The 24,120-nt window shown below is 50.5% G+C and overlaps 1 protein-coding gene across 3 annotated transcripts; it reads right to left on the bottom strand.

Moving 5' to 3' along the window:
- Window positions 1-11,378: 11,378 nt before the first annotated feature.
- Window positions 11,379-23,463, bottom strand: NLRP7 (NLR family pyrin domain containing 7). Of its 3 annotated transcripts, XM_037523800.1 has the most exons (11): window positions 23,364-23,463; window positions 22,953-23,034; window positions 22,149-22,327; window positions 20,425-21,996; window positions 17,981-18,151; window positions 16,314-16,484; window positions 15,195-15,365; window positions 14,727-14,897; window positions 14,312-14,479; window positions 13,153-13,323; window positions 11,379-11,671 (listed from the first exon to the last, which is right to left on the bottom strand). In XM_037523800.1, the coding sequence occupies exons 4-11, from the start codon at window positions 21,969-21,971 to the stop codon at window positions 11,539-11,541; spliced, it is 2,703 nt and encodes a 900-aa protein (XP_037379697.1). In that variant the 5' UTR covers window positions 21,972-21,996; window positions 22,149-22,327; window positions 22,953-23,034; window positions 23,364-23,463; the 3' UTR covers window positions 11,379-11,538. The 3 variants fall into 3 exon arrangements, with proteins under 3 accessions (XP_037379697.1, XP_037379698.1, XP_037379699.1); XM_037523801.1 differs by lacking the exon at window positions 22,149-22,327; XM_037523802.1 differs by lacking the exons at window positions 22,149-22,327; window positions 22,953-23,034.
- Between the last annotated feature and the right edge of the window lie 657 nt (window positions 23,464-24,120).

Raw genomic sequence — 24,120 nt, 5'->3', positions numbered from 1 at the left:
GGTACTTCTTGAACTAAGGCCATTTGATTAGGAATGGTTTGATTTTCCTCTGCATAAATAGATGTGACTGATGAATTTGAGGGGCAGAATTTTTTTCAGTGAGATTCTGTTTTGCTTACAAAACAGTCTAACCTAGTAGAATAGGTTTCCCCACTCGGGAGTCTAAAGAGTCATCTAGAAGAAGAAACCATCTATACTTCCATCTATCTATGTTTTTCTCTTTTTTATATTGCATTGTGAACTCAGGATATAAATTCGTTGACTTGTTTTCATGTGACCCTGATTTTATATTGGACACTTGATATTGCAAGAGAGGTCTCTGACCTTTGGGATTATAAAACAGTATTTATTTAGACTTCAAAAGATGTTTTCAACAACATGATCCAAGTTCAAAGACACAGTAAATAAAACTGAGAATGAATTAATCTCTCAGATAAAGAGGAAGAACAAACAAGATGACTCAGCAGTACTGAAGCCACAGGTGAAATCGGCAACACTAACAGATGGAGTTTTTTGTGTGTAAACTACAATTTTCTAGTTATCCTTTAATAATGACAGCAAAGGGTGTGTTAGCTAGAAGTTTCCATAGCATCACCCATGCCATTATTGTACATATCTAATTAATATGTTGCTATAAGATACCAACATTTTTGAAAAACCCTCAATTTTCCCTTATTATCAAAGTCAGTTTTGTTAATAGAAAATGCAGGAAAATGTGTAAAGAAGAGAATTAAAATGAAAGATTTATTTTACTTTGAGCTTCCAACTTTTTATCTAGTTTTAAAATTAATGTTTGAGGCATTTTACATGGGTATTTAATTTTTGTCTTTTCATTCCTCAAAAAAACCCCAAATTCTTCTAATTTAAAAATCACTATACTTGGGCTAATCCCAAAAGAGAACAATTTTGAAAGCATTCCTCAGATTGTAGAGGAAGATTTTACTGATGATAAGGGAAAATATTGACTAATAATAGACTTATATTACTGTAAATCCTCCTTTTATACAAGTATCTTTCCTACCACCCTTCAAGTTCCTCAGGCAGAAATCAGATTTCTTCAGTAGTTACCTTACCAACATGCAGCCCAGCACCTGGCATAGGGTAGCTTCATAACTAACAATGAATGTTTAAAGTGATTTTATTTTACTTGTACCTTTCACAGAATAATACTATTTAAAGAATTGAGAGGTAGGGGCCTCCCTGGTGGTGCAAATGGTTAAGTTTCAGCAGTATGAAGCTATCGGCAGCCATTGTAACACAAGTTTGATCCCTGGCCAGGGAGCAACCCACATGGCACAGCAGACCTCTCCTGTCTCTCACCCGCTGCTCCCCTCAGAAGTGTATTTCAGTAGATCTGCCTGCTCTGCTCCCCACTCTGTCTCTGGTAACTCCTCTCACGTTACACACCCCCACCCTACCCACGCCACTCCCTGGCCCGCAATTCTGGCCTATACCCCAACATCTGTATGCATAAACAAATCTTTAAAAAAATTAAAGAATTGAGAGGTAAACTGTGAAAAAAAATGCATGCCTCTGCTTGTTGGATACTTTTGGGACAATCACTGAAATTGATTCTGCAGAGTTGGAGAAGAAAACACTGAAAGAATACTGGGTGACAGTTTGGACTGTGAAAATGCCCTGGGTTCTTTAACAGAGAAAGTGGTTGTTCTCAACCACTTCCGGAGGGAAGAAACTAACTCCTTGAATAATAGAGGTAGTCAGAGATAGTTGAATGAGCTTTCTGGATGAACCAACATTTGTTGAGTTTCAGATACATGCACAAAATTGAGTCTCGAGAGAATGCACAATCTTTACCAGGGTTTTCTGACTCTGGGAGATATTTTCAATAGACCAGATATGAGTCATCATTACAGTGCAAAATACAGCTTCCTTCATCCACATGATCCTGTGATTTGATTTAGTGTGAAATAGCTTTAGCTTTCTTCAGTAGAACCATCGACAACAGAAGGACCTTATTATAAGAAATGAGAACACAGCTGTGTTAGAGACTATAAGTAATTCCAAAATCCTCACAGAAGAGATAATAATTGGAAAGAAAACATCTTTAACCTTCATATCAGACCCTAAAAGGAAGGAGAATTACCATTTGTGGCAAAGATGCCAGGTAGGTTTTGTTGCAAATAATGTAGCACTAAAAGCAATTATTATAGGCCTGCTAAACAAAGTACCCCCTGGGCCCTCTACCCCCTGGACCCTCTATCCCCGGACCCTCTATCCCCAGAGTTCCCTGTCCCCCTAGTGGGGAAAGGCCCAGCCCAATAGGGTTGTCCCAAAGCAGGGCCACTGAAGCCCAAGAGCTGCCCCAAGTCAGAAAAAGAACCCCCGACCCTGGGCCCTGGGGCAGAGGTCACTCCATCCATAATCCGACACACCCTCCTGTGCTTCTGGGCTGGGCATCCTTGTTTCCAGGCCCGTGTTCACACTGGGAGGTGTGTGGGGTCAGCTCAGCTGTTGTCCACGGGGCCCGCCCGCTGCTGCATTTCAGGAGTTATGCAGGGTTCTCTCCTGGGCCCCTCAGCACTCGGGCTCCTCTCCCGTGGTTCACTTTAGTCTTCCTAGAATCCTGATGGCAAAGTGTCTGCCTGTGGGTCTGCTAGACTTAAGTGGCTGCTAGACTTAAGCGGCCTGCTCAGCCACCATTATGGTTACCTGCAGTTCTGCATTTTATACAAAGGTCAGAACTGTCCAGTCACAGTCACATGAGCCAAATCTTACAAGGTGCCTTTCATATCAATCAAGAGCAGAAAGCTTGATCACTCTGGGAAGGGTATGCATCAAGAGGTATGCCCAGGAATGCCCAGGGGGCTGAGGACAGATGCATAAACTTACTCCTGACTCATACATCATGAGGTATCGCCAGGAATGCCCGGGGGGCCAAGGACAGATATGACAAGGGACCTCAGAAGCTGATCAGTGGAATGCCTTGTTGATAAGATTAGGACTGTGGCCTGGGGTCTGGGATGTAGTTTCGATTACAACACTTGGTCATCAAGCTGATAACATGGTCAGCAGTCTCATGTCCCCCGAAGCCCTAGATGACATTCCTGAGTTTCACCCATCCTTTTTCTCTTTGTCCTCCTAATGCACGTGATGCTCTGTGATTATTCTATCAATAAAAATGGCCAGGATCTTACTTTCAACAGCATCCTGCCTTGTGCAGCCTGCTCCAAGACTCCCATGTCTTTATCAGTGTGGTGTTGCACGACGCAATGTCTGCACATGTCTACAGAGATGGGGTCTCTTCTCTGAGAAGTGACCATGGGGCTCCTTTGCTTGCCATATGTCGGGGTTGTTGGCTTCATTGCTCTTGTGTGTGTGTGTGTCTGTGTCAGCTGTGTGTGTCTATGTGTCTGTGTGTGTGTGTCTGTATTTTGCACTGTTGCAGATGAAGCCGTGGTCAGACACAGGGTGTGTGTGTGAACACTTTATCCCTTTTTGGGGGTTGCCTTTTGTGTGTGTGTGTGTGTTTTAAGATTTATTTCCTTTATGCAACCAGAGCTGGGGTACAGATTGGGGAGGGGGGAGGTGAGAGTGTTATAGGACAGGGAGAGGGGCAGCCCAAACCCCGCAAACCTGCCTATTTTACATGGGATCTGCCATCCGCCGCATCAACACAAAACATAGGAGACTTTAATGGGAAGGAACTTTAATTAAACTAGGAAACAATACAGGTAAGGCAAAGAGTCTAGTTTCTAAATGAAGCATCCAGAGTTACCCGTCCCCTCGTGGGTAAAAGTCCATCCAAATGGGATTGGCGCAGAGCAAGACCCCATAGCCTGCTACAAGTCTAAAGCATCTTCCAGTGGGGACCCACAGAAAAGGGTCACAAACAACCAGACAAGCCCGGAAGGAAAAGAGCAAAATCAACATCAAGATAAAAGCTGCCATTGTCACCTCCCCACGGGTCTCACCCACATCTGTGTCACCCAGTCCACGACCAAAAGACAAGCACAGTTTCTTCACGTGTCTCTAGGCTCCATGTGCCTCCTCCAGGTCTCCTGGCTCCATCCTGCTTCCTTCCTCCGTCTCTTCCTGCAGCTTCTCCTTTTCCTGCTCAGCTCCACCCTCCCTTGGGTGGGGCAGGGAACCTCCCCCTTTCCTGGGGACCACCCTGTTACAAGAGGACTCACTAGAGACAGAGTGGGGGGCAGAACAGATGGATTGCTTGAAATACACAGCTGAGGGGAGTAGCAGGAGAGGTGGGAGAGGTCAGCTGCACCATGTGGGTGACTCCTTGGCCGGTGGGGGATTGAACTCGCACTTCAGTGGCTGGGGAGAGCTTCACAGTGAAGTCTGTAGCCCCTGCGCCACCAGGGAGGCCAGCTTTTTAAGTATGTATGGATCTCACTTGTTTAGTTTCCCTTTGGACAAAGAGAGAAGGGAGGGGCGAAGCTACAAAATGTGCTCCATCAAGGGCAGGTGGCATCAGGGGTCGGGAGTCTGCCCCCAGGCACTTCTCAGCTGCAGGAGGCCAGGGCTGGTCGGTCACAGAGATCATGGCCACCTTCTTATCAGAAAGGCACTTCCTGAGTAGCTTCCATGGTGCCTTGTCCTGCATAGGTCCTTGGCCCCCAGGCAGGCATTCCCGGCCACACCTTGTGGCTCAGTCCGCCTGGAGAGATGTGGCCATGAGCTCAGGGTGGATTCGAAAGTCACCTCCTAAGATTTGGCTCTGACCTAGGGACCCAGCGGCTCTGACCCAGGGAGGAAAGGCAGAGCTGCAGGTCACAAGATGGCGGCCAAGCAGGTAGCTTGAGGTTCCCAGACCCCCGGCCACCGGCCCATGGCCTGCACCTCGTTCTGTTACAGGGCAGGGAGGGGGCACACCAGAACCTGCAAACCTGCCTGCTCTTATTAGTTCTGCCACCTGCGGCATCAACACAAAACATGTGAGATTTTAATGAAAAGGAACTTTAATACAATTAGGAAACAATAAAATGGCAAGGCAAAGGAAAAGAATGGCAAAGGAAGAATGGCAAAAGAATGGCAAGGAAAGGCAAAGTATATAGTTTCTAAATCAAGCACCCAAAGTCACCCGTCCCCTCGTGGGCAAAAGTCCACCCAGCAGGATTGGCACAGAGCAAGGCCCCACAAGCTGCCACAAGTCTAAAGCATCTTCCAGTGGGGAGTCACAGAAAAGCATCAGAAGCAACCAGACAAGTCTGGAGGAAAAAGAGCAAAATCAAAATCAAGACAAAAACCGCCATTGTCACCTCCCCACGGGTCTCTCACCCACATCTGTGTCACCCAGTCCATGATCAAAAGGCAAGCGCAGTTTCTTCACATGTCTCTCGGCTCCATGTGCCTCCTCCAGGTCTCCTTCTGGCTCCATCCTGCTTCCTTCCTTCCTGAGTCACTTCTGCAGTTTCTTCACTCCCTGCCGAGCTCCACCCTCCCTTTGGGTGGGGCAGGAAACCTGGAACCTCACCCTTTCCTGGGGACCACATGTTACAATCTCCCCTTTTAATTTTTATTCCACTATATCTATGGTGGCACAGATCTCAGGGTGTAGACTTAAGAGACAGTCTTTTTTCAGAGTCACAATGTATCTAAGAGAAGCAACAATTTGTTAGCAGCATTGTCCATGAAGGTCCAGTATGACACTTTTCCATTACTGGAAAATAGTCCATATCCAAGCCAAAAGGAAAGAAAAAAAATCTGGAGGCATTAGCCAAAACAAGACAGCAAATATATCAAAATGACAGGGAAAAAAAAATCTTAAAATTGCTTCAACTTATCTAAAAACAAGTTCTGTCAACCTTGATCCCAAATTGTTTCAACAGCATAGCAATAGTGTGCAAACTAAATCTACTTTTAAACCATATTACCTATTTTTGCATACAATCACAGGGCAGAATAAGCAAACAGCAATCGTAGCTGGCTTTGTCAGAACACTCCAGAGTGAACTCTTGACGTCCGGTCCACGTAGGCTTCAAGAACAAAGTTGGTCTCTTCAGACTCCACCTGGGCTTCCTCTTCTTGAGGGTACCAGGGCTTTTGTTTATTCCGGGTCATCCAGTCCTGCCCAGGGAGGCAGCTTCCTCACCTCCCTTGGGGGTCTCTGGAGCCCTACAGCAGGTTCTGCTCTTCTTGGTCCAGCTCTGTTTCAGCTTCTTGGAAGAACACCTCTCAAAGCCACACAATTCCAATTGCTAACCAATGTTAACATTTCTGCACATGTCAAAGTGTTACCTGTTTTCCCAAGTGACAAGGCTTCCCTTCTAGTTTTACTTGACTGGGTAAACCAAATAGGACAAGTTCATCTAATGCCTTTCCCAGGAGGAAAGGGAGAAACTTTGCCGAGTGTCTCAGGGGCTGTATTGAGGTTCCACAAAATTTCCTTATATCAACCAAATGACAGGCTACCAAATTTTTACTTGAATTTAGATTTCTTCCCCTTTTAATGGCCAATAAGAAGTTTAAACATTTTCCAACCAACTGGCAAGCTTCCTTTACAGCTGATGAGAAAGTCTAAAGTAATTTTGACAAAACCAACTGAGCCTGATCCCAGAAGTCCCCGAGTGTGATCTGAAGAGGCCAGCGAATTCAGAGGAAGAAAAGACCCCCTTCAAGTGGAAAACACTCTCTTCAGCTTACTTTACATACCATTTTCACAGTGATGGTAGATGCTGAATGAGCTGTCTGACAAACACATTGAAATAAGAAAAATACCAAAAATTTAAATAACCAAGACCTGATTCCAGACACTTGTTTGAATTCCTTACACAGGCACAGCGTTCAGATTCACAAAGTTATTTGCACAAAGTGAGGACCAAGGAAGGTAAGTAGAAGCCCCGGTCCAGGCCCACTGCTCTCAGGGGGATGACCCAGCCCTTCCAGCCACCGGCCCATGTCCACAGAGGCAGGGTTATCCTAGGTTGCCGACAGCCAAAGCGCCTGAACTTACCCTGGATGTCAGGAGAAGAGGACAGTCACAAGGAACTCATGCCCGAGCCAGCCAGTGTGGACAAGGAGCGCTTACTGCCTGGCTTTTGTGTTAGGAAAGCACCTGTCTGTTCCCCACTGGAAGCTGTTCCTGGAACAGTGACAGGAGCTGCTTCTTAGACATGGGTTGGTAGCTACAGGTCCCCAACTCAGTGAATACTGTCCCCAAGGGGCTTTCAGATGAAATCAATACGGCAGCTCTCACAATTTTAACTAAATCCCTGGCTTCCGAAAACGAACAGGAAACTCCAAATACCAGACACCCAATGAGAATATACCAATGTTTCCCAATTCCCACTCCACCAGGCCTGACGCACCAAAGGAGCCCCAAATGGAGGGAGACTCACAGACTCCCTCCCAACTGAGGGGAACTGGACTCCTACTTTGTTTGTTTGTTTTTAAACTTCAACACGCTTTCTTGGCTGCTCAATTTCGTCTCGTGTCAAGAGCACCGCGCGGCGACGCCCGCTGCGCTGAGAAGCGTGTGGGGGCGCACAGGCTCTGGCAGCGTCGGCGTCTCCAGGACACCCACAGCCGGCCTGCGCCCTCGCCGTCACGTCGTGTTAACAGCAGAACAAGGAGCCGGAGGCGGCCAGGGGCGGCCTTCCCTGCCCACCAGTCCCGGGTCAGCCGCGCCGATCCCTCGCCAGGGACAAAATCTCCCCAGGGGTGTGCCCGGGGAGGGGCGGGGGGGGGGCGCCACGGGCGCGGCGCGGCGTCCGGCATCGGGGGCGCGCAGGCGTCACCGCGGAGCCGGGCAAGGGCGCCGGGGGCAGGGCGGACCGAGACGCCCTCGGCTTCTCCAGCTCCGCCACTTGCGGCCGCGGCGCCTGGACGGGGAGGCCGCAGCCCGACTCCACCTGCGTCCAGGTGAGGCCGCGGGGGCGCTGGCCTGGGCGCGCTGGAGCTGCTCGGTCCGCGACTCGCGCCTGGTCTTGGGTCTGCGTAGGGCGCGGGGGGCTCGGGGGGGGGGCGCGGGGCCCTCCGAGCCGGGCCTTCGCTCCGCCTCCCGCGGCGACTGGACGTGAAGGGCGAGGGCAGGAGCCACGCGGGGGCCTGAGGCTGTGGCTCCAGCATTCCGGGCGCAGGGAGCTGAGGGCGGGGCTCATGAGGTCCGCAGGGCCAGGCCCAGAACTTTTGTTCAGGTTTTTCTTTGTAAACTCTCTCTCCCTCTGCATGTTTCCAAGCTTTGCTTTAAAATCTCTCTGATTGACAGGAGCCCTAATGCCCGCTCTCAAGGAGTGTCTGACGCCAGGCCAGTTGGGAGACCCGCCCTGGACTTGCAGCCCCGCCGCTCCTGCGATGCAGCACTCAGGGGGGATGTTTTCCGGCAAAGGACCAGCCTCAGCGGTTGGCATTGGCGGCCAGGTAATTCTCCGCCTGTGACCTGTGGGTGTTAAATTGCAGCAGATGTCAGTGGCACCCCTGCCCCAAGTGATAGGCCCAAAAGTGTTTCCGGAGACCGGGAGGCAGAGGCCCCCCTCACCACCTACTGAGAACCACGGGGGGCCAGAGGAGATTGGGGGCTGCCCGGGTCCCAGAGCGAGATCTAGGCGCGTTCTCAGGGAGACCCCAGAGGGCCGAGATCCAGGATGAAAGGTGCGCCCACATTCATTTCTGCTAGAATATTCCACTGCAGGCTGCCCCCTGCTTGTGATGGAAGGTTCCAGTTCTCGCCTACCTCTTCTCAGATGTAATGGTCACCACCTCCTGTTTATGACGAAGGTTCCCCCTTTGGCATCATTGAAATTGGGGGCTGGGTCATTCTTTGTGGGGGGTGAGTGGCCCGTAGACTGGGGTGTTCAGCAGCCTCCCTGGTATCTACCCGATTGGTTGCCTGGAGCACCTCCCTAGTTGCAACAATGAAAATATTGCCCAGAGTCGGCAAATCACTGCACTCAATCAACTCTGCTGTTTCGTCCCCAAATTCCCTAAGACTTTAATTTCTGCACAAAGGGAGCTACAATACAAGCCACAGACATTACAGTCCGAAGGACGTTGGTTTCAAGACTCGGCTGGCTTCTTCGAGGCTATACCAGATCAGGCCATTGACTCTTCTTCTTGTGTTTATAGATACAATAATATGATTTTTGCTGGACTATTTACAAGTTTCAGCCAAAATGTATTTAATATATTCAGCAGAAGGGTCTAACCCAGATTTTTCAACCTGTATGTTTTTATGGGAGATAGGACGAGACAATATAGAAGATAGGAGAGAGACAGTAAATAAAGAAGACTAAATTTTTCCCCAAAATTTCTGAATCCTGAGCATTAAAAGGTAAAGCAAATAAAATGTGAAATAAACAAAAGGAAATGTATATCTAAACAGAACAGTTCCCAAAAAGTAGTTCTAAAGCTAAGGAACTGTCTTGACAACAGTCAGAATGCCAGGAATGATTGGCTACAAGACATAGTGGTCAGACCCAGCACAGATGCATTCACAGTGAGGACCAAGCCCCAGCCCAGGGCAGGGAGGCATGAGAAGTGGCCGCTGTCAGTTGTGTGCCGAGCAAGTTATTCTTTTCTTTTAATTTTTATTAATTTTTTTATTTTTTACATCATTGTTCATTTTTAAACAATATTTGCTTCCCCCCACCTCCTAGGTGTAGTCCCGAGAGTTTCCTTTACCAGTGCACCCATGCACCATCACCTCAGTCCCCTGTGCTCCTTCCTCCCCCATCCCTCTCCTGCCTCCTCCCCTGTAGTATGTCTCTGATTTATAATTGGTTTTTTGCTTTGTTGTGTTTTGTAATGTTATTTTTTTTACACTGATGTCTTATTTGCTTTCCCTATATTCCTGCTATAAGTGAAACCATCCAATATTTTTCTTTATCCATCTGTCTTATTTCACTGAGCATAATTCCTTCCAGTTCCATCCACGTTGCTGTGAATGGCATGAGTTTATCGTTTTTGTTTGCTGAATAATATTTCATTGTGTATATATGCCACATCTTCTTGATCCAGTCATCTATTTTTGGGCATTTGGGTTGTTTCCAGGTTTTACCTATTGTAAATTGTGCTGCAATAAACATAGAGGTACAGGTGTTCTTTTGAATCGGTGTTTTTGTGTTCTTTGGGCAGATCCCTAGGAGTGGAATTGCCGGGTTGTATGTAGCTCCATTTTTGGTAGACTGAGGAACAACCTGAGCTGTAGGAGAGATGGCGCTACCATTGGATTCATGATGGAGAGAAGGAGCTCAAGAGTATATTTCTGTTGTCTGCCTTTCTGCTCCCTGCTCTGTCTCTGGTGAGTCCTCTCACCCTCCTGCACCTCTGGTCTATACCCCAGCTCTTGTATAAAATAATAAATATTTAAAAAAAGTAATGTTCAGCCTCTAAAAAAATTAGATTTAAAAAAGACATCTTTGTCTGACCTAAAAGTTTAGAACATGGGGTTTTACATCCTTAGGATTATAAAACAGCAGATAAGTACTGTTGGGAGTAAGTTTCACTGAGTAAAATGTAATCCTGAATCAAGAAGTAAAGAATTTTCTGTCATTTAAGCTTTCCACTTAAATGATTAACTATAGTTAATACCTGTATGTTACAATCTGTAATAATTTTACCCTGAATCATTTTTTTAAAGATTTTTATTTATTTATACAAGCACTGGGGTATAGTATAGGCCAGAGGCGCGGGAGGGTGAGAGAATCCACCAGAGACAGAGCAGGGAGCAGAATAGGCAGGACCGAAATACACTGCTGAGGGAAGCAGCAGGCGAGACAGGAGAGGTCTGCCCCACCATCTGGGAATCTCCCTGGGCTGGGCGGGAATCAAACTGGCACTTCGAAGGCTGTGGACAGCTTCATAGCGCTGCGCTCAACCTGCTCCGCCACGGGGGAGGCCCTCACCCCGAATCATTAACCTTGATTTCATAAATGAGGTTTTCACTTCTCCAGGTTAACCTTCTCACAAAGGGGTAATGCAGCTTCCTGCTAAGCTTGGTGGAAATATTCAGGAGGAGTGAGATTATTCAGTTTGTTGGTGCCTGGGGGTCTGTGCGCAGTAATTGGGGATACAGAATTACTGTTTATTTAAAGCTACTGTTTCATGATGTATTTCTTTCTTACATCATTGTTAATTTGGGGACCATATGTGATTTCTCCCCTCAGGTATGGTCACCGAGTTACCTTTTAAAGAAAGTCCCCTGTGACTTACCAGCAGTGGGTTGTGACAAATGTAGGGAAAGGCTGATTTCCATGACAAAGGGATAGGAGGGAAAGCCAGGGAGAAAGAAAGAGGAGAGAGGAGTGCAGTTGTTGGTGTAATGTCGTACCTGCAGATCTTGACATGTGTATCTTTATACGGAAACCTAAGTAACATTATAAACCCATGTTACATTAACTTTTACCTTAAAAAGGACTTTACATTTTATTACCCTCATAAGAAAGAACAGCCATTGGCATCAAATGGGTATGCAACTTTTGCAGGATTTATTGTAGCCCAGGGCCCGAACATCAGGGCTAACTTCTACACTATGAACACACGCCCCTGCCCTCCAAGACAGAGGTCACAGGCCTCCACATTCCTTAGGCCCCGCAAGGCAGCAGATGCTGCCCTGACCTCAGGCATTCAGGACAGGAAGTCACAGCATGAGGACCTGGCCGTCCCGACGTCACTCCACTCGACCGTCAGCCAGGGGTTGCTGCCCTTCACTTCTCTCAGCAGCGCCTGGACTTCCATGCTGGGTGCATCCAACTTCAGCCTAGAGATTGGGGAATACAGGTGATTGCAGAGGACCCAACCTTGTTACCCAACTCTATACTCTGAGCCACAGAAGTGCTCAAAAACCTATTTCTGGGCACTCGTCATGGGGAACATTTTTTTTAAAAAGATGACTTGGACCCACAAAGTAGGGTTTCACATAAATATAGAAAAAACCACCAGGCTGAGAGACAGAACATGACCATGGGCTGGCTGTGGCTCCATCATTCTGTAATTGCTCAGTGAGGGGGAGCCCGGTGTCTCTGTCTATGATCTAACCCCATCTCCTGAAAGTTTCTCAGAGCTCCCCCACTTCAGCAGGCCACAGCTGCTACCAGCTGAAGAGCTGAGAGGAAGAGAGAAAGGCACAGAGCTCTCCAAACCAGCTGACCTCCACGGGAAGTCTGGTCAGAGATAAGAGCTGTAAGTACCTGCAATGTAACTGCGTCATAGTACACTTGGACGTAATGTGGTCCCCATCCCCCCTTTATGAGGAAGTGGGGTGATGATGGTAGGGGGTGATGATTGTGGTAACAAGAGACAAAGCAGAAGTAAACCCCAAATCTATCAAAGCATAAAAAAAACCTGGGCTTAGTTAGCCATCCTGGCTCTCGTTGGTGGTTTAGGTCTAGGTCTTACTAGCAAAAGAAGCCTGAGACTCGCTGTTTAGGCTCTGTGATGGGTCTCCCTAAAACCTTAACCCACTTTGAAAATGTGTCATAGCAACAACTGGTACACCCTTGAAGAAGACCAGTTCCACACAGTCTCACAAACGTCTGAATATTGCATTCCTTGACCAAATGTGACTGTGGGTCTTTTCATGAGCCTTCAAATGTAGATGTAACTTTCAGCGCTCAGGCAATGAACAGAACACCGCCAGCACCGAACCACTCCTCTGCCATCTGGGAACAGAATGATACTATGTTAACAGAAGCGGAGAAGGGCTGTAAAGGACTGGGGTAGGAGCCACTTGGCCTAGAGCCCACATCTGGCCCAGTCCCTGTGTTTATAAATAAAGTTTTACTGGAACACAGCCATTCCCACTTGTCGACATACTGAAGATGACTGCGTCCAGCCTATGCAGCGGAACATCAGAGACAAAAATCTGAGCTGTGGATTTCCCAGTCCTTTATAGAGAGTTCCCCTCCATGGTCCAGAACATGCAATTTAGATTCATGTGGCCGAAAGAATGATGCTAGAGCTCTTTGGTTAAAAGAGTCACAGAAGTGGGAATGGCTTGTTCTCCTTTGGCTATGAGGATGTGTGTGCTTGTATCACTGAGTATTCTGTGGAATGTTACCTACGTTCAGTTCAAAAAGGAGCGTTTTGGAGGAGTAGCTAATAAAAATGCTCTAAACTAGAAAGCATGCTAATGTAAGATGACTTTGATGCTTATAAAATGTTCTCCTTCCCAGATTAAAAAAAAAAAAAACAAAACACCACTGCTCTCGGGAAACTCACCAGGTGAATCAACGTCCATACCTGAGTGTCTTCAAGGGGCCATTACTTTGCTTTAAAGCCTCAAGGAGCACCATCACTCCCCTCTGCCTCAGGTCGTTCTGCCCCAGGTCCAGTGTCTCCAGCCTCAGATTGCTGACGAGAGCAGCCGCAAGGTCCTGACACCCAAAGGCAGTGATGGAGCAGCCCTGGAGCCTGTTGAGAAAGACATTGAGCAGCTTATTGAGGACCTACTGTGCGGCCAGTACTCTTTCACTTTCTGGAGACCTAGTAGTGAGGAAACGGGGAACAAAGCTATGTTCCTCGCGGAGCTTATTTTGTTGGTGCTGGGATGTGCTGGGGTAGAACAGAGCATAAGCATGAAACACGCAGGACAGGAGGAGTCACCCAGGGTCATGGTGAGCATGCCACTAGGGAAGATGGAATGTCAGCAGTCAGTCATGGAGAATATGTTTCAGGTGGAATCTGAAGCCCACTCTGATATCGAAGCCCTATTCAGTGCCATTTTCTAGTGTGCAATGTCGTTGTTCAGAGATCCAGAGAGGTAAATCCCAATCTTTGAAGTTAGGGGATCCAACTTGTAATTCCAAAAAGCTTACATTTGACTAATACTGGAATAATCTGGAATGCCTTTTAAAATTCTGATACCTGGCTCTACTTCTGTATTGGATCATTTTGGGGGAAAGCTATCAAGAATTTTAGGAGTCCCCCAGGGACAGCAGGATATAAAACTAAAGGACCTTGTGTTCTCAAATTCCGGCCTCTGCAAGGCTAGGAAGTGCTCACGTGGCCCAGACCCTCTTTCTGTGCGGCTCTGGCTGTAAAGTTCATTGCTTCAGTAGGAGGCCCTGGACTGGACTCAGCAGAAGGTGAGGAAGAGAGTCTGGCTCACCAGCCTGTTGGAGCCAGGCATTTCCTGGGGCTGGCATCCATCGTTCCCTGAGGATTGAGCTGGGGCAAATCCTAGTCTCCCAATCCAGGCAGCCCCCACCCCATTATGTGTGTCTTCCTGAAATGCACTTGACCGGAGGCCGTCCCCCACACACCCCCAGCGCCTGCATCCAGTCTCTGCTGGAGGCTCCTGAAACAGCAGCAGGAGTGATGCTGTGGCTCCGGCCTTCCAGAACACCTCAGAGACTTCCAGTACTTCTCAAACGCCTCTTAGGAGGACAAGAGTACCTACCCTAGACATTTTAGGTTACAACTTGGCTTCTTCAATGCCTCACAGAAGAAGCACAGCCCAGCAGCTATGGGGTTAAAACCCAGGTCCAAGCTGGTCAGGCTGCAGTCTCCTTGGAGAAGCTCGGAGATGTATTTACAGCCACGTCTGGTGATATCACAGTCCCGCAGCCTGCAACGACAACCACAGAAGAGAGCTCTGTGAAGACAGTCCTATGAAGGGAATGCTCTGAACTGTGAAGGGTCGTTACTTCCAGCACCAAGTATTGTTTACCTCCAGCCTCGGACTTTCAGGGTGGCTTGGACCTGAAAGCTTTTGAGTGGAATGGTGATCACCCCGGCGGTAGGGGGCTGAGCTGGACTTTGCCACCTTTTATTATGGAGAGAAACACACACACACCCGGGCAGCAGGGACTTACACCAGAGTCTGTAGTTTACATTCAGGGTAACTCAGGCCCTCACACAGACGTTTCACCCCATCATCTCCAAGGCTGTTGTTGGCCAAGCACAGGTGGGTCAGTGTCTGGTTAACGAGCAGAGCAGGAGACAGCTCCTCACAGAAGGCTTCTGTGAGGTGACAGTTTTCTAACCTGCAAAAGCACCCCGCGCACAAGTAAGAGGATGAGAACATTCCTGAATCCACCTTCCCAGCAGCCTGCCCTTTTTCATCCCCTGCCTTCTTTGTCTTGGGCTAGTGATCAGGTCATGAAGAAATCGGGGTGAGGGAGGGTCTAGCCAGATGAAAAGTCGCTTTCCAAGGACCAAAACTAAGAAGCAGGTGTCACCACCAGCAGGGCCCCTGGGTTGGCCCGAGTCTGGCTTTGCCAATGCATCCTCTGTGGCCCCAGGCCTGCCGAGAAGCCCCAAGGGACAACAGGGGGACTCACGACAACTTCCGTAGGAAGCACTTTGGGTGTCTCAGCGTCAAGCACAGCACCTTGACCTTCTCATCGAGGAGGTCCCCGGCTGTGAGGTCCCAGCAATCCAGCAACCTGGCGTTTCCCCTGCCTGAGGAGCCGCTGGCCTGCTGCTGAGGGGATTTAGAGCAAGATCCCAGCCTGTGGATAGAGGGGGCAGTTTGCTCCTCTGAGAGGACAGAGACCCTGTCAGCTTCCCTGAGGACTGTCTCCTTGATTTTCATCTCCCTCTTCCCCACTGTTCCCTAATCTGGCCTGAGTGTTTCCAGACTTGATCTCCTTTGCTTCCTCAAGTACCCCCACAGGCCATTTGAGCAACATCCCACCTCAACTCTTTTTTTTTTTTTTTTTTTTTATAGAGGCATGCTTTATTTATTTGTTTGCTGGTTTGTTTGTTTGTTTTGTTTATACAAGCACTGGGTACAGTCAGAAGTGCAGGAGGGTGAGAGAATTCACCAGAGCCAGAGCGGGGAGCAGAGCAGGCAGAAGGACCCAAGTACACTGCTGAGGGGAGCAGCGGGCGGCAGGAGAGGTCTGCGCGCCATGTGGGACCCTCCTCTGGTGGCCGGGGAGCAGCCGGGGATGGAACCGGCGCCGCAGAGGCCGCGCGCAGCTTCGCAACCCAGCGCTCAACCACTGCGCCACCGGGGAGGCCCCCACCTCAACTCTTAAGACAAAAAAAAAAAAAACAACAAAAAACAAAACCTGTAATACAACCCTTTGTGAGTTTCCCCAAAATGCCTACTCCTCAGACCCAGTTCAGTGGGACAGTGGCACCCCAAAGGCAGAGGTCTCATCAGGCAAGCTCCCTGAGGAGAGGGCACTCACCTGACACTGAGAGACCAGGACCCAGGACCCTGTGGCTCCACATGCATTCTCTGCATGCACGAGGCCACCAGGGGACAGTGAAGGCTGGAAGCCCCTCTGGGTTCTCCTAGCTATGTCCCCCAGTTTTGCACGGCATCCAGTCAGCGGATGCCCACTTCTCCTGAATCACCCAGCAGTACCCCGTAACTCACAGCCTCCTTCCCCCACACCATGGGGAACAGTAGGGGCCCCGAGCTCTACCTCAGGTTCTGCAGACTCTACCTCAGGTTCTGCAGATGGCACCGCGGGTGCTTCAGGGCTTCCCCCAGCAGCACCAGCAGCCTGTGGTCCCCGAGGCTGCCGCCCTCCAGGCCCAGGTGCGTGAGCGTTTTCTTGCCGATGAGCGCCAGGCAGAAGTCCCCATACGCAGCTGCAGGGGACACGTTTTTAATCCTAGGAAAAATAACGAGGGGCCTGTCCTCAGTGCCGTCTGTAGCTGCACTGCGAGCAGAGTGAGAGGCCAGAAGTGCAGGGGGCGCACCAGGTAAGCCAACCACAGCCCAGCAGAGGCAGCCTCTGGGGCTTGAGCATGTGCTGACCATTCAGAATGGAGGGAGGCTGCAAAATGGGAGACCGAGGATGATGGTTTACCTAATGACCTCGCAGCAGAAAACAGGAAATAAATCACCTCTGTGGCTTGCAGGAACCTTTGCAGCCTTATCACCCCGGCAGGGGCAAGGGCTGGCAATTCTTGCTTTCCATGCATACATGGATTAAGCCCTGCAGAATCCCTTTGTCTTTAAATTGCAAGGTTTTCATGCTGATTTTTCCCTCTGGAATTTCTTGCTCCCTTTCTGGAAACTATAAAACCTCACTGAGACCAGAGGAAGTTTCCTTGTTCTATATATGGACCCCTGCACTCAAATGCGTTTCTTTTCTCTTGCTAATCTCTCTCTAGTCTGCTTAATTGTTTTCTAGCCTGTGGACCTTGAAGTGTAGAGGAAGATTTGCTTCCTCCCTTACAAGTAGGAGGAGGTGTTGGTGGCGAAGCGGAATATTCCACCAGGTGTCTTAGCCAGTTTTCACCTAGTATTTCTAAGCCTGGCGATCCTCCCCCATGAACTAAATGCTCTTCTCCCTAAGTCCACAGTCAGCCTGATCCTACTTGATCCTTCATTTTCAAATGGCGAGCATTCCCTGTGGCTCATCAAAAAGAAACACAAAAAAACAAAAACAAAACTCAAAATTAAATTTGCAGCACAAAGAAGTTACAAAAGAAATTCCCAGCTCTTCAAAGCCCCTGCTTAAACTGCCCTTAACTCTCAGCACCTTCCAATTTGTGTTTGCTCACATAAGATTTTACAAAAGCAGTCATGTAAGCATGAAGGTCATAACGAAGACAACAGCCACCTCTGCTGGCACCAAGTAAACTGCATCTGTTTCAGGCGTCAGTTAAATGTTCTAAGGCATGTAGTTTGGGGCGGGCAGGGGGGATAGGAATGCGACTGTGATTTTGAATAGAACACACAGAGTTGAGCCCTCGAACATGCGTTAGTTTAAAAGGGCATCCTGAGAGTCATCTGCCCGGGTGCCCAATTCTGTGTGAGCTGGCCCGTTGGCTCCTGTCACCACGCGTCACCAGCTCACAGCACATATCTGACACTGAGCTCTCTGTGACTCAGACCCCTCCCCATCCAGGTCTTCTGACACCTGTGCCTGCACTTTCCTAGAGGCTCTCAAGTCCATCATATACAGAGAGACTTCTGACCCCTTGGTCAGCTTCTCACTATAATACGTGCTTCTCTTACCAGCTATGCTTAAGGGGCCATTGCATTTCTTTGCATTCAGAGCAGTGGGCAGGTTAAAGCCAGGCAGGCACTCAATCTCTGCTCCCCTTGCAGAAGAGCGCAGCTGTGCCCAGACACCCTCGCAGGGCAGATTCTACTTACACCACTTTCTGGAGGCGACAAGTGACATGGGTGATGTGCTCACAAAGAATCCTCACGGAGGAGTGACTCAGGAAGCTCTGACTCACTTCCAGAAAGCTTAGGTTCTGGTTTGAACTGAACACAGAGCAGAAATCCATCCAGAGGCACAGAGTGTGGTGGTCGTGCTGAGACCTGGGAGGAGGGGAGAGACGAGGGCGCCCGGTAAGTACATGTGGGGAGAAACAAGAATCAGACATGAGGGCCTCCCTGATGGCTCAAGGGGTTAAGTCTCAGCACTGTGACACTATTCACAGCCACTGTCTCCCCGCTGCTCCCCTCAGCAGTGGATTTCATTAGATCTGCCTTTCCTTCTCCCCATTCTGTCTCTGGTGAATCCTCTCACCCCCCACATTCCTGGCCTCCACCCCATTTCTTGTATTCATAAATAAATAGGGAGGGAGGGAGGGAGGGAGGGAGGGAGGGAGGGAGGGAGGGAGGGAGGAAGGATGGAAGGAGAGAGAATCGGACATGAGGGCCTCCCTCATGGGGCAGGGGTTAAGTTGCAGCACCATGAAGCTATCCGCAGCCTCTGAAGCACGAGTTCAATCCCCGGCCAGGGAGCTGACCCACATGGCACAGCAGACCTTGCCAGCCTCCCCGCTGTTCCCCTCAGCAGTGTATTTCAGTTGCTCTGCCTATTCACTCTCTCCGGTGAATCCTCTCATCCCCACACCTCTGGCCTGTACCCCAGCAATTGTATGCATAAATAAATATTAAAAAAAAAAGAAGAATTGGACATGTAAAGGCCTCCTTCCAGACAGGAAGAGAGCATTTTCTGAATGTGTCTGATATGGGACTGACACCCAGGATACATGAAGAATGCAGACATAAATGCAGAAAAAAATAGTCAATTAAAAAATGGGTGGAGGCTCTGAATAGATGTTTGCCAAAGATGATTTGTCCCAACTGAAAGGGCCATGCAGCAGGCTGGAATGCAAAAGCCTACCCGGAAGCCCACCTGGGGGGCAGGAATGTGGATACCTGCCTGGAGGACTCAGACAATGAGCCTCCCCCCTCCCACTACGAGTCTCATCTCAGACAAAGAACCTCTACCTGCCCTACAAACTTTTTCCACGTAGGAGCCCAACTACCCACCTGACCTCTCCCCACCCTATAAAACCCTGATTCCCCCTAACAATGTGCGCGGCTTCACTGACCCTCACCTTGGGTGCGTGAGGTCCGCCCGGGGCGCAATAAACTTTCCCTCCCCTTGAGAAATGTAGCCTGGCTCTCCTTTTCTTTACTGCACCGAACCTTTCACCAACAGGTGCAATAAGAGATGCTCAACATCACTGTCACCAGGGAAACACAAATCGAAACCACAGTGAGCATCACCTCACGCATGGTGATGCTGTTATCAAAGACATGAGGAATAACCAATGGGAGAGGCAGTGGACAAAGTGACCACGGTTGGTAGTGCAACAGGGTGGTCCCCATTACCTGTATTGTTTCCTAGTTTTATTAAAGATCCTTCCCATTAGTCTCATGTGTTTTGTGTTGATGCGGCGGATGGCAGAACCCATTTAGAATAGGCAGGTTTGCGGGGTTTGGGCTGCCCCTCTCCCTGTTCTATAACAGTAGGAAGAGTCATTGGTGCAGCCGCTATGGAAAATGGCATGGAGGTTCTGCCAGAAAATAAAAATAGAGCTACCATATCATCCAGAAATTCTGCCTCTGGATGTTTCTCTGAAAACAAAAATCACCATCTTGAAAAGACCGTGCACCCCGTGTTCACTGCAGCGGTAGTGACAAGAGCCCTATGCTGGAAGCCAGAGCCCACGGGGTGGGGGTGGGGGGTGCACGCGCAGAGGGAGGGCATGTGCATGTGTGCCCAGCAGAGTTCTCTTGGGTCCCACTGTTAGGGGGAACACCACAAAGGGCAGCTAGTCCTGCAGGCCCTCAGGCTTTATGCAGAGTGAAGTAAGTCAGATAGGCTGATCTGTTTGAGCACCCTTGCCTGTGAAATCGAGAACAAACCAAACCACCAGACTCCCAAACCACCAGACTCCTCACAGACCAGCTTCAGGGTAAGGAGTGGCAAAAATGAGCAAAAATGGTCAAAAGGCACAAACCTCCATTTACAAGATAAATGAAACCTGAGGGGTGTAAGGTACCACACATGCCTGCACTTGGAAAACTTTAAAAGAAATTGGTAGGGAGAGAAATAGTTGAAATGGCAAGTGTCTAAGGAAGCCCTGCAGGTGAACACTGGAGTCCTAAAGCAAAGCAGGGCTCCAAAGCCCACCCCTAGCCCTGGCCAGGCCTGTCATCTTAACTGGAGAGCTGGCCAGGAGACACTGCAGCTGGGGGGAAGCTGAGCTACGCCACAGTGAACAGGACACTACCCCCTACCTCGTGGAGATAACCGGGGACACAGAGGCAGTGGGTGGGATGAGCGTCCTCACCTGGCAGCCCCAGTGCCCGCAGCAGCATCGGCATCATTCTCCAGGAACAGCCCCTTGTCCACCTGGAGGGACATTTTCTGCAAATTCTGACAATGCTTGAGGCAGAAAGAAGACTGTGTCAGCTCAGGGGTGCTGGCCAGGTGTACGGAGATGTCCTTGACCTGGCCCATCGCCTCCTGCACGAGCTGCCCGTCCTGAGACTCGTAAAGACAGAAGAAAACCTCCTTTGCGTCCATCACCGAGGAGAAGGGGTGCCTCCCGCTGGGCTCGGACCCGCACTTCAGCATTTCCCGCACCACCTTCGTGGACACCCGGCAGCCAAAGGTCGTCTCCAGCTCCCGGGCGGGCTCCTCGCCTGCAAGGCCGAACAGGAAGCGGGTCACCTGGGCCAGGCCGGGGTTCTGGAGTCTTTCCTCCCTGGACAGCAGCTTCTGCACCTCCGCCGTGCGGCCCCTGGGGCCGTCCTCCAGGGCATAGAACATGGCGGAAAAAAACTGCTGGACACTGAGGTGGATGAAGGAGTAGCAGCCCCCACAGTCCCTGTCCTTGTGGAGGAGCCGCTTGTCCAGGAGCGGATGGAGCTCGGCCTCCTTCACACCCAGTCTGGCCAGGTCGTCCCCGTCGAACACAGACGTCTGGGCCCAGGTGCCCCGGGCTGCCAGGAGACTGGCCGCCTGCAGGGCCGCCCGGAGGCTGGGCCCGGGGTGGCTGCCCGGCGCAGGCGGGAACTGGCCACAGAGGAAACGCAGAAACAGCCCCGTGGTGGTGCGGCAGGTGGGGCCGGGGTCCTCGCCGCGGTCCAGCTGCAGCTGCAGGCAGGTGCAGACCAGCCAGCACACGGCGGGCGCCGCGCCCAGGCCGAACAGCTCCGTGTTGCTCTTCATCAGGCCGAAGGCCCTCCGCGCCTGAGCCTCCTCCCCGAAGTGCTGCAGGAAGTAGCGCCTCCTGGCCGGCTCCGCCAGGCCCCGCATCTCCAGCAGGAGCGGCCGCTCCACCAGGGGCCGCAGCTCGCCCAGCGCCCCCGAGCGCGTGGTCACCAGCAGGGCGGCGCCGGGCAGCACCTTCCTCCGCAGCAGGCTCCCCAGGAGCACCGGCACCGGCTGCGGCTGCCGCCAGTCCCCGCTCAAGTCGCAGAGCAGCGCCCCGGCCGGCACCCTCAGCTCCTCGAAGCCGTCGAGGATGAACAGGATCTGCTGCTCCGGGGCCAGCAGCTCGGGAACGGCCTGGCCCGGGGGCCCGGCCCCGGAGACCAGCTCCGCCAGGCTGCAGGGCGCGCGGCGGTTGAGCCCCTTGCAGCTGAGGTAGAAGGCGGAGCCGGGGGGCAGCGGCAGGCGGCCGCTTGACCAGTCCAGCATCCACTTTTTGGCCAGCGTGGTTTTCCCCACTCCCGCCGGGCCGTGCAGAACGGCCGTGAGAGGGGACGCCTGTGGGGGCCCCTGGGGATTGGAGAATGGGAGGTCTGGGCTTTGCAGAGTGACGGTGTCAGGGACATCCCCAGCGCCTCCTGGCCAACGTAGGTTCTTCCAGATAGAGGGAAACGTCTCCATCGCGGCCCTGTGCGCTCCACTGCGCCTGCAGTGATATGCGAGGGGTGGGGCTGGAGTGTCAGTGATCACACTCAGCTGAAAACTGCACCCCGTAAAGAAATACCCACCGAGACGGGGCGCCTTCCCTTACCTGCCCCCAACCCCCAACTGGCGGCTGTCCAAACAGTGTTTGCTCACCTGGCCTTTCCCTCCAAGCCTCCCTGCCGCGCTGTGCCTGGAGTTTCGCTGTGCCTGGAGTTCCCTGCTCTGCACCTCTGTGCTCTATCGCAGCCAGGAGCACAAACGCTCCTCCCAGGGACCGCCTGGTGGCCACAGCGGACTTTATTCTGTTCAGGTCTACCCTCGCCCACCCACCTCTGCAAGGAGAGGGAGAAGAAGGCACTACCACTCCCATCTGACACGTAAGCCAGATAATAAGGGTGTGGCGGGTGTGGCTGTCCAGGGCCTGGGTATATGCCTCTGGGTATATGCAGGGTTTGAAAGTGACCCTTGAATGCATGCAAGTGAGTTGCCCTGGAGCCAACCCCAGTGGGACTCCAGTGCCCTGCGGTGGTTTTTACGTGGAGGGAAGGCAGAGCCAGGTGTTTGTCTGAAAAGGGGCTGAGGGTGAACAGGAAGGAGCCAGATCACGCCCCAGAGGCGCTGTCCAACAGCAGATGAAAACAAAGGCACCCGCTGAGAAGAAGCATTAGCTGCAGCCCATGTGCCACACCCATCAGGTCTCTGCCTTCCAAGATGCTCCCTCGCCACAGATATTTGAGGGGTGGGGGGAAACAAACCCACAGTTCCCAGGGGCACACATTCTCCTTCAGCCTCTTGGTGAGCATGTCGCGTGCGTGTTTGGGGCCCAGGAGTGAGACGAAAGGCGGTTCCAGAGCGCAGGTGGAAGACGAGCAGCAGGACAGGGAGCCCCTGTGAAGTTAGTAAGATCGCAGGGACAAGTCTGGTCTCAGAAGACCAGGACCTTCCGAAACCAGTTACCTGCTGTGACTCCGTGTCTCCTAGAGCCAGGTGGGCGTCATGGGGTGGAAACCATACCTCCCCGACACACGTGAGAGTAACACTGGGAAACAAAATTATATGTGGAGTCCCTGGCAGCTGCACCCTCCAGATCTTTTTCTCATCCCTTTGAAGAAAGAGCTTGGCTTGAGGACCTGAAAGAACCTAAAAGTCTCAAACCAGAAAGGATCTTATATTGAATTAGAGCAATTGGATAATGACCTAAATAAGAGTGTGGAGTATTCTTTATAATGCTTAGTTATTCTACATGTCCCAAAGATAGATTGCTGATGTGAATACTTACTAAGAGAATTTTCTGAAATTCATGTCTCTTGGTGATCATTGATATATATTTAAAACATGCCCCCCCCCAAAAAAAAGGGCCACACCAACCTTTAACACTTGAGAAGTTTTATGGTAGAGACTCCCGGTAACTACTGGACAGATGAGCGAGAAACAGATGCTGGACTCAGTACTCGCCTCCCTGGCTGCTGCTGACCTACAGCCTGGGAGGATTCCCTGCAGAGGAACCTCCAATAAAAGGAATTTCTCTGCCTGTGTGAGCTCTGTGATTGGCCAAGGGGAGCTGGGTGGGTGGGTCTTCCTGGCCAGGTTGGAATGACCTGCTAATTTACTAAAGGTGCTTCTCAACCTTAATAGGAGGCTCACATTGAAGTTACCTGGGCTCTGTCCTCCGTGGTCCTGGAGGAACTGGTCTGGGTTGGGCTTCAGGAAACCAAGAGTTTTCCTGAGCTCCCAGGGAGCTCCTAAGTGCCTCTGTTTCCCAGACCACCTGGGCCAGGGTACTGGAGCTCAACAGTGTTGACATTTTGAAGTGGAGGTTGCTTGGGGGGCTCAGGCCGTGGTCCCAGAGTACTGGAGGGCGTTGTCAGCATCTCTGGTATCCATCCCAGTTCTGACAAGCAAAATAGCCTCCAAATATTGTCAAATATCTCCTGAGAAGTAAAATTGCCCCTGATTGGGAACCATAGTTGCAATTGGCTGCCTCCTTCCATCAAACCAAGTATATTGAAATGCACTTGTATTCTGTTAAATAAATAGGTCTCTGTTAATTGAGTAAATAGATAAGTGGATAGATCATAACAATCAAGTTCTTCAGTTTTGAGTTGATGGTGTTTGTTTTTTGTTG

The sequence above is a fragment of the Talpa occidentalis genome, unplaced genomic scaffold (genome assembly GCF_014898055.3).
Source record: "Talpa occidentalis isolate TD23 unplaced genomic scaffold, MPIMG_talOcc4v2.1 talOcc4.3, whole genome shotgun sequence".
Classification (NCBI taxonomy): domain Eukaryota; kingdom Metazoa; phylum Chordata; class Mammalia; order Eulipotyphla; family Talpidae; genus Talpa; species Talpa occidentalis.
This window is presented reverse-complemented; position numbering and strand designations above follow the sequence as displayed.